At 44.0% G+C, this 10,786-nt stretch overlaps 2 protein-coding genes across 5 annotated transcripts; both read left to right on the top strand.

Annotated features, from left to right (window-relative positions):
* The first annotated feature begins 202 nt into the window (after positions 1 to 202).
* SPATA5L1 (spermatogenesis associated 5 like 1) lies at positions 203 to 6,294 on the top strand. 3 transcript variants are annotated; one of them, XM_042824706.1, is made up of 8 exons: positions 209 to 1,308; positions 1,792 to 1,977; positions 2,555 to 2,713; positions 3,233 to 3,382; positions 3,826 to 4,053; positions 4,540 to 4,674; positions 5,309 to 5,434; positions 5,998 to 6,294. In XM_042824706.1, exons 1-8 carry the CDS (start codon positions 241 to 243, stop codon positions 6,139 to 6,141), a joined length of 2,196 nt encoding a protein of 731 aa, XP_042680640.1. In that variant the 5' UTR covers positions 209 to 240; the 3' UTR covers positions 6,142 to 6,294. The 3 variants fall into 3 exon arrangements, with proteins under 3 accessions (XP_042680642.1, XP_042680641.1, XP_042680640.1); XM_042824708.1 differs by lacking the exons at positions 5,309 to 5,434; positions 5,998 to 6,294 and having other exon boundaries at positions 203 to 1,308; positions 3,233 to 3,442; positions 4,544 to 4,650; XM_042824707.1 differs by lacking the exon at positions 5,998 to 6,294 and having other exon boundaries at positions 205 to 1,308; positions 3,233 to 3,442; positions 4,540 to 5,401.
* Positions 6,295 to 6,824: 530 nt separating this feature from the next.
* CUNH15orf48 (chromosome unknown C15orf48 homolog) lies at positions 6,825 to 10,376 on the top strand. 2 transcript variants are annotated; one of them, XM_042824726.1, is made up of 6 exons: positions 6,825 to 6,874; positions 6,950 to 7,004; positions 7,144 to 7,232; positions 7,939 to 7,999; positions 8,633 to 8,723; positions 9,591 to 10,376. In XM_042824726.1, exons 2-5 carry the CDS (start codon positions 6,963 to 6,965, stop codon positions 8,699 to 8,701), a joined length of 261 nt encoding a protein of 86 aa, XP_042680660.1. In that variant the 5' UTR covers positions 6,825 to 6,874; positions 6,950 to 6,962; the 3' UTR covers positions 8,702 to 8,723; positions 9,591 to 10,376. The 2 variants fall into 2 exon arrangements, with proteins under 2 accessions (XP_042680660.1, XP_042680659.1); XM_042824725.1 differs by having other exon boundaries at positions 8,633 to 10,376.
* Positions 10,377 to 10,786: the final 410 nt, after the last annotated feature.

Below are 10,786 nucleotides of genomic sequence, written 5' to 3'. Positions count from 1 at the left end.
TTTGCGGACCTGCTGCTACAGCTTACGCAACCCCAGCCACCGGTGGAACACGCACTCCGCCCAGCGAACCCAAGAGCCGCCGGGCCTCACGGGAAGGAGGCGGGAACGTGTGAGGGGAGGCGGAGCCCCACCGCGTGCGCGTGCTCGCACCGCGGCGCAGGCGCGGGAAGTGGTGCGGACTGTAATCCGCGGGGGAGGGCGGCGTGCCGCCGGCTGCGGGTGAGCGAGCAGCGCGCCGCCATGGAACCGGCGCCCCTCAAGCTTCTACCCCCGGACCCCGGGGACGAAGGCACGCAGCGGTGCAGGCTGGGCCCCGCCGCCCTCTCCTCCCTGGGGGTCCGGCTGGGCGCTCCGTTGCGGATCTCCCTGCCCGCCGGCTGCTATCTGTGCACGGCGTGGCCGCGGCCGGACCTGGCGGACGGGTACGTGCAGGCGGACCCGGCCTGCAGCACCGGGCTGACGGCGGCGGCCCCACGCGGGCTGACGCTGAGCCCCGGCTGCCTGCAGCCGCTGTCTTCCCGCCGCCTGCGGGGGGCGGCCGTGCGCGCGGTGCTGCGGGGCGGCGCGCGCGGGCGGCCTGCGGGGCTGCAGGAGGCGGTCCGCGACCTGCTGACCCACGTCTACGTTTCCCCTCGCTGCGTCGTGACTGTTGGCCCTCGTGTCCGCGCTCCCCTGGTGCACGTGGAAATTCTCTCCGTAGACCCCGCGACAGAGGAAGCCGGGCTGATAACCCCCCAGACGGACGTGACGATTACGGAGGTGATGACTTTAGAACGGTACAGGCTCTTAACGGAGGACACGGCAGAAATTCCTGTGGCGGGGCTGGACGATGTGGGAGAGTCTCTGAAGGAGATGGTCGACCTGCCGTTCCGTTTCCCGAGGACGTTTAAGAAGCTGGGGCTTTCCGTCCCCAACGGGGTGCTGCTGGTCGGCCCTCCGGGGGTGGGGAAAACGCTCCTGGTGAAGGCAGTGGCGAAGGAGGTGGGCGCGTATCTGCTGTGCGTCTGCGGCCCCGCGCTGTACGGCTCCAGGCCGGGGGAAAGCGAGGAGAATTTGCGAAGCGTCTTTGAAAAGGGCAGGGAGATGTCCTGTGAGGGCCCGACCGTGCTCTTTATTGATGAGATCGATGCTTTGTGCCCGAAACGACGGAGCTCCAGCAGCGCTCCTGAGGATCGCCTGGTTGCTCAGTTGCTGACGCTGCTGGATGGTGCTGGTGCTGGTAAAGATAGGATGGTGGTTGTGGCAGCGACAAACAGGCCTGACGCCTTGGATCCTGCGCTGAGAAGGCCGGGCAGGTTTGACAGAGAAGTAAGCAGACATTGCTATCTGTGCTCAGCCCTCTTTTCTCTTTTTGTTTAGGGGATGTGGTAAGGGGGCAATTAATAAAGACGAGCACCCAGTTCACATAGCCAAGCCTGAATTTTACATAATGCATTCAATTAAATAAACCTGTTTGTTATCTAATTCAGCCTTTGTGAACAATGGAATAATAATCTTATTGCTAAGTCGGTTGTTTATATTACCTAAAAACAGGATTTGATGGACAGTGACTAACAGTGTCTTATGAACTGATTATACAACAACTATTCTCTTGGAAAGTAGGTGTGAAAGATGCTATAAATAGCTGTAATCTATGAACTGTTAAGTTCCTCCTGAATTCTTTGGTTGCAGTATAAGTATGTATAAATCTTCAGAAGTTGGTTTAAAGTGGAGGCGAACTTGTTTGGCCAGTTCTACGAAATGAGAGGAATATGAAGTAACTACTTGAAAATTTTATCTTCCTTGGGTTAGGTTATTATTGGGACACCAACGCTTACGCAGAGGAGATCCATCCTGCAGATGCTCACCTGTGGTATGCCCATTTCTACAGACGTTGATTTGGTTAAGCTGGCAGAAATGACAACTGGGTATGTTGGAGCAGACCTTACAGCGCTCTGCAGAGAAGCTGTTATGCAGGCTGTGTTCCACAGCTCTTTGGTATGATTGCAAATCAATCAAGAGGAAAGACGTGATTATTATCTAACACCCTTTCTCCATTAGCACATAGTTTTACTTGAAAATTTGAACAAGATGAAGAATTCAGAAATTAGAAAAGGAAAATAATTACTGAAAAAAAAAACCACAAGTGTTACAAATGTAAGCCTGCTGTTTCACTTAGTCCCTTAAGTTCCTGTCTTCAAAGTAAATTTTCTTCTTTGTGGGTGGAAGGTTTTGCAGGAAGTTTTTATTACATCTTGTTATGAATGTGTGAAGGCCTGTTTTATTTGATTATTCGAGAGAATCTAGGAATTTGTGTATAGTAACCCGAATTAGCATCTGTTTGATGTAGTTGGAGCTATGATTTAGGGAGAAAACTTTCTGTAGAATACTTATGTCTGATAAAGTTGTGTTTAAGATCTTGCCATGAAGAGAATATGTTCTACTTTGTTTCATCTGTGCGTGTGCACTGCTTGAGCTTGTTAGGGCAGGAATTCAATTGAGTTGTCTTTGGCCTTTTGTGAAGTACACTGTATGCTAAAAATGTTGCTAATACACCTTGTTTGTTTTCCTTCAGGATTCAGCTGAAGTGCTAATTAGCATGGCAGATTTCCAAGAAGCTTTTAAAAAAATTCAGCCATCCTCTTTCCGAGGTGCAGTTGGACTCAAAGAGTGTAAACCCATCACTTGGGAGCAGATTGGTGGTCTTGAAGATGTGAAGTTGAAGTTAAAACAGGTAACATGCAAATACATTTAGATCAAGAGGCAGTTTCTGATTACCTGTTCTCCAAGGTGTTCTGTATGTTATGTTATGGAAATGCATTATCTTACGAGTTACATGGTTTTATATTTTATTTTAAGCATTATTTTCTACTACATTAAGTGACAAGCACTATAATAATTTAGCATCAGCATCACAAGATAAGAGCAGCAAGCATAATACAGTGGAATAATTAGTGTGCTTCTGAGTAGCTAATAAACTCTGCAGCAGTCCATCTCTGATTGTATAGCCAGAGGTGGCTCTTGCATATCATCCTTCAAGAATTGCCTTTTATTGCATTTGAGACTGAGAGGGAAGTTCCAGAAGAGTGGCTGTGCGTGTTTTCTACCAAGGAAGGCTAAGTTAGCATTCTGTGTTGCTTTCAAATTAATGTATGCACTAAAGAGTGGAGTATTGTGCTCAGCTGTTCTGTCGGTTGCCTTTGATCTTTAGTTCTGTTACTGAAAATTTCATCCCTTGTTTATGTATTAACAGAGTGTGGAGTGGCCCATGAAATTTCCTCAGGCATTTGTGAGGATGGGGCTGGCTCGTCCAAAGGGTGTTCTTCTCTATGGGCCATCAGGGTGTGCCAAAACCACGCTGGTGAAGGCTGTGGCCACAAGTTGTCACTGTTCCTTTCTCTCTGTAAGTGGTGCTGAGCTGTTCTCACCTTATGTTGGAGATTCAGAGAAGATTTTATCTCAGGTACAATTTTCAATTTGTACAAGGTGCAAAGATGTGAAAAAATGGTAGTTAAAACTCTGCCCTGATTATGAAATTGATAACTAACGTATGGTTTCCCATGTATATGAGCAGGAAGTCTAGCCCTAAAATGATGACAGTTTTAAGCTTTGAAAATATTTCCACCCTCTTGTTTCCATTTCATTGCAGAATTTAATTCAAAAGCAGAATTTGTCTGTAGGAATGGCAGCTGGAATGGCTTCTTGAATAAATGTTTGTTCTTGCGTGTGAATAAATTTAAGTCCACATCACTAAGTAAAAATAAGACTATATGCAAACAAGTGGTTTCACCTTATCTGAAACAACATATGCGCATTAACATTTGTTTTTAAAAATCCAAAAAACAGGTTTTCCGCCAAGCGAGAGCAAATTCCCCAGCAATAATCTTCCTGGATGAAATTGATTCTATCCTGGGATCTCGATCGCACGGTAAAACTGGCCGTGGTGTCTCAGAGCGGGTGCTGTCTGTGCTTCTCAATGAGTTGGATGGTGTTGGACTGAAAGTCACAGAAAGAAGAGGGAATAAACTACAGCTTGAGGGGAGATGTGAGGAACTAAGTGATGAGGAAAGACAGGTATTGAAGTTCCCTTTTCTGTGTGGTACGGATGATAAGTGCAGCCCAGGTGTCAAAAAACTTGAATTGTCGTTCATGCTTTTAAACTTAAAATCCTTAACCTTAAAAAGATGCTATTCTACTCCATTTCTGATTTTTTTTATAAAATACTGTATGAAGGCTGCTCACTGTCTTTATAAATCTGTTCATCAATGAAACTTTGAACAAAATACCAACACAGGCTCATGAACAGAAATAACTGGGGTACATTTTGTGTCACAAATCATCTTCCTTGACAAATTCTTTTAGACTGTTATTTTTGCTGTTATATAGGTTCATTTTTCATCTCAAAGAAAATGAAGTGCTGATACCAAAAGGAAAATAATTACATGCAGAGATGCATTTTCTGTTCTCCCTCCCCCTTTTGTCACTAATAGTTAACAAATATGTAAACCTCTCTCTCTTAATTGTGTTGCACTAATGCCTTCATACCATCTCTTTGCTCAGCTAGAGTTTCAGGAAACTTTGAGCAGAGATGTCATGGTAGTTGCTGCAACAAATAGGCCAGATATGTTGGATGATGCCTTACTGCGCCCTGGAAGGTTAGACAGAGTGATCTATATTCCACCTCCAGATCTAAAGGTGATGTATCACAAATCCATCTGTGGTGTTAAATGGGGAGAGAAAAATTGCCAGCATACTTTCAGAACAAAAAGAACATAATCTGATGTGCTTCAGAATTGAGGGATGGCTCACTGGAGATGAGTTGCCAAACTCAAGATACGTGAAGAAGGGAATAATTACATTTGTAATTTAAATACCAGTAATATTTGGCCTGATTATGTAGGTACACTGCTCATAGAAAATAGGCAGCAATCTGAAATAGTTGTCTGTTTACAAAAACAAACTGTAGAAAGTATTGTAAGACGTTGGCTGTCCTTTCTTCAAATCTTCGTTTCCTGTAAATGTTCAGTGGTATAAATGTTTGCCCTCCTTCCCCATCCTAAAAAGAGATGACCCAAAGCAGACTGTGTATGGAAACATATCTAAAATTGGTCTCATTTCATGAAGTGATGAGTAATTGAATACTAGACATGAATATGAGAACCATAAGAGTAAACATCTCTGTTAACAATACTTTACTCTTTCACCAAAAACATAATTCTGATTTTGTATTTTTCTGTATTTCCTTAGTTCTAACATTAAATTTTGAACTGTTTTGGAGTGGGAGTAATTGTTTGGTTTGGTTTTCTCATCAATACCTGCCACCTCACAGGGAAGGCTTTCCATTTTGAAAGTCTGCACAGAGAAAATTCCATTAGATACTGACGTGTCACTGCAGGATATAGCAGCCCTAACAGACCTTTTCTCTGGAGCTGATATTGAAAATCTGTGCAAGGAGGTAAGGAATGTTTTTATGTTAATCTGTGGAATAAACTATAAGGCTTTTCAGGGGGAAAAAGAGAACTAACTCATACACATTACCAAGCTAACTGTAGTACAGCTTATTCCTCAACTGAAAATGGAAGGAGAATGAGTAAAACAGGAGTGAGCAAAAGTTAAAACTTAAGATAAAAAGCCAAATCAGTATAAAGGTTCTCTCTGATTTCCAGGCAGAAGTAGGTGATCGCACTGGTAGAAGTAGTTATGCTACCTTCTGTAGCACACGGCCTTTCTAATTCAGGCTCAGATCCAGAGAAGTTTTTTCTGTGTACTTTGAAGTGACAGTGGCATTTTTAGCTGGAAAAAAAAATCTAAGAGTGATCAAGGATACGTTGTCTAATCCAGACAACAGAACTAAAGGTGGAGCATGCACTGATCTGTCATAAATATTGTAAGTTGTACAGTGCTGTTTTTGGATAGTTTGTCTAAAATTTGGTTTTGTGTAACATATTTGAATTACTTGCAAATGACTTCTGTGCAACTTAAAACCATGAAGCACTTCTAATATTTTCTTTTTCAAAGGCTGCCTTGCTGGCATTGCAGGAGAATGGACTCGAAGCAACTGCTGTAAAACAGGAACATTTTGTGAAATCACTGGAGACTGTAAAGCCATCTTTAAGCATGAAAGACTTGGAATTTTATGAAGAATTTATAGTCAAGAATTAACCTCTTGAATTATAAAGGAATTATGTGGCTTGAGTGTTATTAAGTATGTCTTGGGGACAGATTTGCAATCACTTATCTTTTCTGCTTTTTTGTACTGTATTTATTAACACTTTCAATTTGTATGAAATACAGTAAAAGTTCACTTCTGAAAAATCTGTGGTGTCAGTAATAAATAAAACTGGGGTTGCTGGGGCTGGGTTGAGATACAGTAAGTACTGCACAGCAGCTCTGTTTTACTACAGATTCCCTTATTCTAATTACAAACTCAGGCAAAATGGCAGTGTTTAACTTACTGTGAGGTCCAAAAAGCACAGTGAGTACTAAAAGGATAGAAGAACACTTCTTTGGGAGGTGGGAGATGGTTGCCATGCAGTACAAGCTGCTTTAGATGGGAGTGCTTACAAGCTGGCTTTCTCAAAAGCATGTTCCAAATTTCGGCGCCGGAGCAAGGCTTTTGTCGTCGCGGCTGGGGCAGAGGATCAGCCCTTTGCGCTCTCGGACCTATAGAAGTTCTGTTTCAGGCCGGAGCAGGAGCGCGGTATCGCAGCCGCGTCCCGCCGTGCCTCGCCCGCGCCGTCCGCCAGGGGGCGCCCGCGCCGTTTGCTCTGTGCTGCCGCGGGTTGCGGGGTGCTGTGCGTGTGGGCGGCGCCGCGCGCGTCCACCGCGTATATAGGGCGCAGAGCGCGCTGCCCGCACCGCTGCCCCGCGAGTGCTGCCCTTCCCGTCCCGCCAGGTAATGGACAGCCGTATCCGCTCGGGGACCCGGCGGTGCCGAGGAGCGGTGCGCTAACGGGGCCGTCTGTTGCAGGTCCGCAGGCAGGATGAGCGCGAGCTTCTTCCAGCTGCTGAGAACGAAGAAAGAAGTAAGTGCGCCCGGCGGCTCCGCTTGGGGCTGCCCTGTGCCCGGCATCGCAGCGCAGGGGACGGGAAAGCAGCGGACGTAGCTTCTGCGTTCCTGGTAACCGCTCCGGGCGGCTCACCTCTCCCCTCGGTGTCTTTCAGCTCATCCCGCTGATCGGAGTCGTGTCCTGCGCTGCCGTTGGGGCTGTTGCTTTTTCAGTCTATTCCCTCGTCAGCAAATCCGACGTGATGTAAGCGAACGCTGCTGCTGGAGCAGCCTGGCGCTGCCCCGATCCCTGCTTTCTAGGAAGAGTCAGAAGTCCGAGCCAAGTTCCAGAGCACGGGAATGACAAAGTTACCGGCGCGTTTTAAGTGCCGACGAAATTAGCTCCTTTAGGCTAGAGGGATTGGTCTCTCAGCCGTGAATAGGTCACGTTTTTTCTGTGCTTTCGGTGTAATTGGCGATAGATGCTCCCACAAAGGGACGCTGGGGGCTCAGGGATGCAGGCAGGCAGGCTGGTGCACAGCGTGTGATAGTGTGCCCTGCCTGTCAGAGCTGCGATGGCTCGACCATGCCTTGCAGCCATGCACAGCTTATGGGAAAATGACTTTACTTCAAAGGGACAGAAAGGAACATCTTTAGCCACCGGAATTAAAATCCCCTTTTTATTTGAGCCTTTATTCGCTTTTGATTCTCAGTTTTCTTGCCTTAGGATGGCGTGTTATGCTTGAAGGAGACTGGCTGTGTTTGGTGCTCTGGGAGCCACAAGGAAAGCAAGCATAATTGATTCCTATCTAACACTGAAAAGAGAAATTCCCAAAGCTGTATAGATGTGTTTCAGGGAACTGCTTACCTACAGGAATAGTTGTGCTGGTTGTAGATTGCTCAAACTGGAAAAACGTATGTAAGTTCACAGCCTAAAACACAGTACCTTATTGCTTTATCTTCTCTTTAAGCATTAACAAGGGTGCCAATCCAGAGCCATGGGAAACCATTGATCCTACCCAGCCTCAGAAGGTAATTAACACAAATAATAGTGCCAACGGTGTGTGTTTCCAGCACGAGGAATGCACTTAAATAGCTGTGTAAGAGCCAGGAAAATGTTAATAAGAACAAAAAAAGAAACTGACACTTTTAAATAAGTGGAGCTTATTGTGTAATGAATCTCATTGCATTATTTAAAGAGGGGAATTCAAGTATTTCATTCCAGGCCTGCTTGGCCCTCAGCTGATTCTTACCCCGTTCCACTGCTAACAGTGGAAGTATGGGCACAGAGGAAATGCTGGTTACACTCACTTGGTTCCTGAATTACAAAATTGACTGAGAATGTTTTTGAGTACCGCAGCTGTAAGGAGAAACATCTTAGTTCAGTAGAGCACCTAAGGTGATGAGGAAAATAAAATTATTTGGGGATAATTGTTGAGTTCATTAATTGTTTCATATCGGGGTGATTCTGTTCAACAAATTATTGATATCATATCCCTTGTTGCTTTTGATTACTTTTAATGGGCTAATGTAAAGCTATTAGAAATCTTTCACTGATAAATTGATCCATGATATTGTAGGAGGGAAGACTAACATTTTACTGAGAGAGAATTGAATACGGGGTTTTGCTGATTTCTTTCATATCTTCCTTTTGATTTCTTCCAGCTATTAACAATCCATCAGAAATGGAAGCCTATAGAAGAGTTGGAAAGTGTCAAAAAGCTTACGAAGTGACAAGTTTCTGTTGCCTCTAAAGGTACTCTATGAATCTAGTGGAATCACTTCTGCACAAACTTGACTACTGAAATCAGTGTGCGGAAATGCTTCTGCTACATTTCTAGGGTCTCCCTCCATTTTTGGGCTCTGGATGAGGAGTTTCTTGTTGCCTTAGAAGTTGGCATGCAACATCCACTTAGTCCAAAATTCTGTGTCAAAGCTCGTTTTCAGCAGGTGTTTGATGCCAGATGTTGAACATTCAGATGGTAATTGAATATGGAGAAAGTTTTCACACTTTTTGAAATAGAATTTTATAGCTCATTTTCCTCAAAATTACTGTTGTAGTTTTGTGATAATAAAATCTGTGTAACATTTTGCAACATTCCTTGTAAATTCTGTAAACAGAAACTACCCACAAGCTCTTCTAAAGTATTCCTGGTTTGCTCCCCCTTTATCCTATACTTTTATGCTGTATGTGCACTGTGTACAGACCAGATATTGTAGCCAGATGATGTCTATGTATGGCAGCATATGTTGCCAAAGGTCCGCTTGCATTTATTTCCTACATCAGCTGTAATGACAACTTCTGTCCAAGTTAAGGTTTGGTACTAGAACTTACATGTGCTCTCAGCTTAGACTACCAAGGAGTCTAATAGATGAGTTAAGGCTGTATTTGGGAATGCAGGGTGAAAACATAACTTCAGCATGGCTAAAAAGGAATTAAAAATGAGAGAGTTTTTTATGTTTGAATGTTGTTCCTGTTTAAACTTTTAAAAAGTTACTGGAAGTAGAAAATTTACATTATCCAAAACTACTTTAATCATTAAATTCTTCATCTTCTGCTAGGTAGTTCACATGCAACCTTAATTTTACTGCATAGCTAGCAGGGCTTTTTTTAACATTTTAGATACGAGCTATGAGGGACTTCTTCAACAAAGAGAAAATGAAAGAGATGAAAAGTAGAAATGACTCTTCAGAGAGACGCTTCCTCTTTAAGCATTTGTCTTCTGATAGATTGGCTGCGGAAATGATGCAACAGGCAGACCCTCACCAAGCTGGGGAGGGCATATCTGCAGGCAACGGTAGAACGATCCTTTTCTGAGTTCTTTCTGTAGGCAGTTTCACATGCATTACAAAGTTTCTTCTACACTGGATAATAAGGATGCATGTTACTGGCTGAGAGGAAGGAAGAAAACTGAAACAAATTAATTTGAAGAAGCCCCTCCTCGACTAATAGTGAACCTCCTGCTGGAGGTTGTTCTGCTGCAGCAAACACCTAACAGGCTGGAAGTGCAGCTTCGGAGCATTTATGTTTTCTTAAAGGTGTATTTGATGCTGAGAAGAAAAGCGTTAAAATGTTATTTGTGACACTTGTGCTAAGTTGCAGCGTAACATTTGGATAAGTAAGTATGACTCAGCAGCATTTAGGAGTGACAGGAATTAGAGGACTTCGGAGTACAAGCTTGGCTTTCATTTCATGGAATGACGCTATGAGATAAATTGGGTGGTATGTAACCACAGAAACCAGTGTTCTGGGGAATACAACTTCTGAGCATTTAAACAGAAGCACTGTAAACTATTTTCTATAAGTTATTGCATATTTCCATATTTTACTTGTCTGTATCAATGCAAAAACGTACTGTGCTGTGCTCTGAGTTGATATACGAATTAAATGAGTTTGTCCTTCAGTAAATCATGGGTATGGTCTTTGAATACCATTGTTTCTTTTGACCTGAATATCTAACAGCATCAGGGAAACAGCTGTGAGTCACTTGTACATAATCTTTTGTACTGAAGCAGTTCTCAGTGGTGTCTGCCATAGTGCATCAGGCAGCGTGCCTGCCATCATTCACAGGTTGTCGCTTCTCATTTTATCCTGAGGCATAACAGCAAAGGTAATGCAGTGTTCTGCTTTGATAGCTGGCTTTCAGTGTTTTGTTGTTGCTGTTTTTCCATAATGTAATAAATCTCTTTCTGCACCTCAAAAAGATGATGAGGAATGCTCAAGTTCTCAGGACAGCTTTTTGAGTTCTCAGGCTGTCCTTGAGAATGTTCTCCTGCACTGATGAGATTGCTCTAAGTAAGGTGCACCATGGCCAATTA

The sequence above is a fragment of the Centrocercus urophasianus genome, unplaced genomic scaffold (genome assembly GCF_019232065.1).
Source record: "Centrocercus urophasianus isolate 14NV4802_14NV808 unplaced genomic scaffold, USGS_Curo_1.0 seq_23, whole genome shotgun sequence".
Classification (NCBI taxonomy): Eukaryota; Metazoa; Chordata; class Aves; order Galliformes; family Phasianidae; genus Centrocercus; species Centrocercus urophasianus.
The sequence above is the reverse complement of the archived record's forward strand: the minus strand, read 5'-3'. Positions and strand labels throughout refer to the sequence as shown.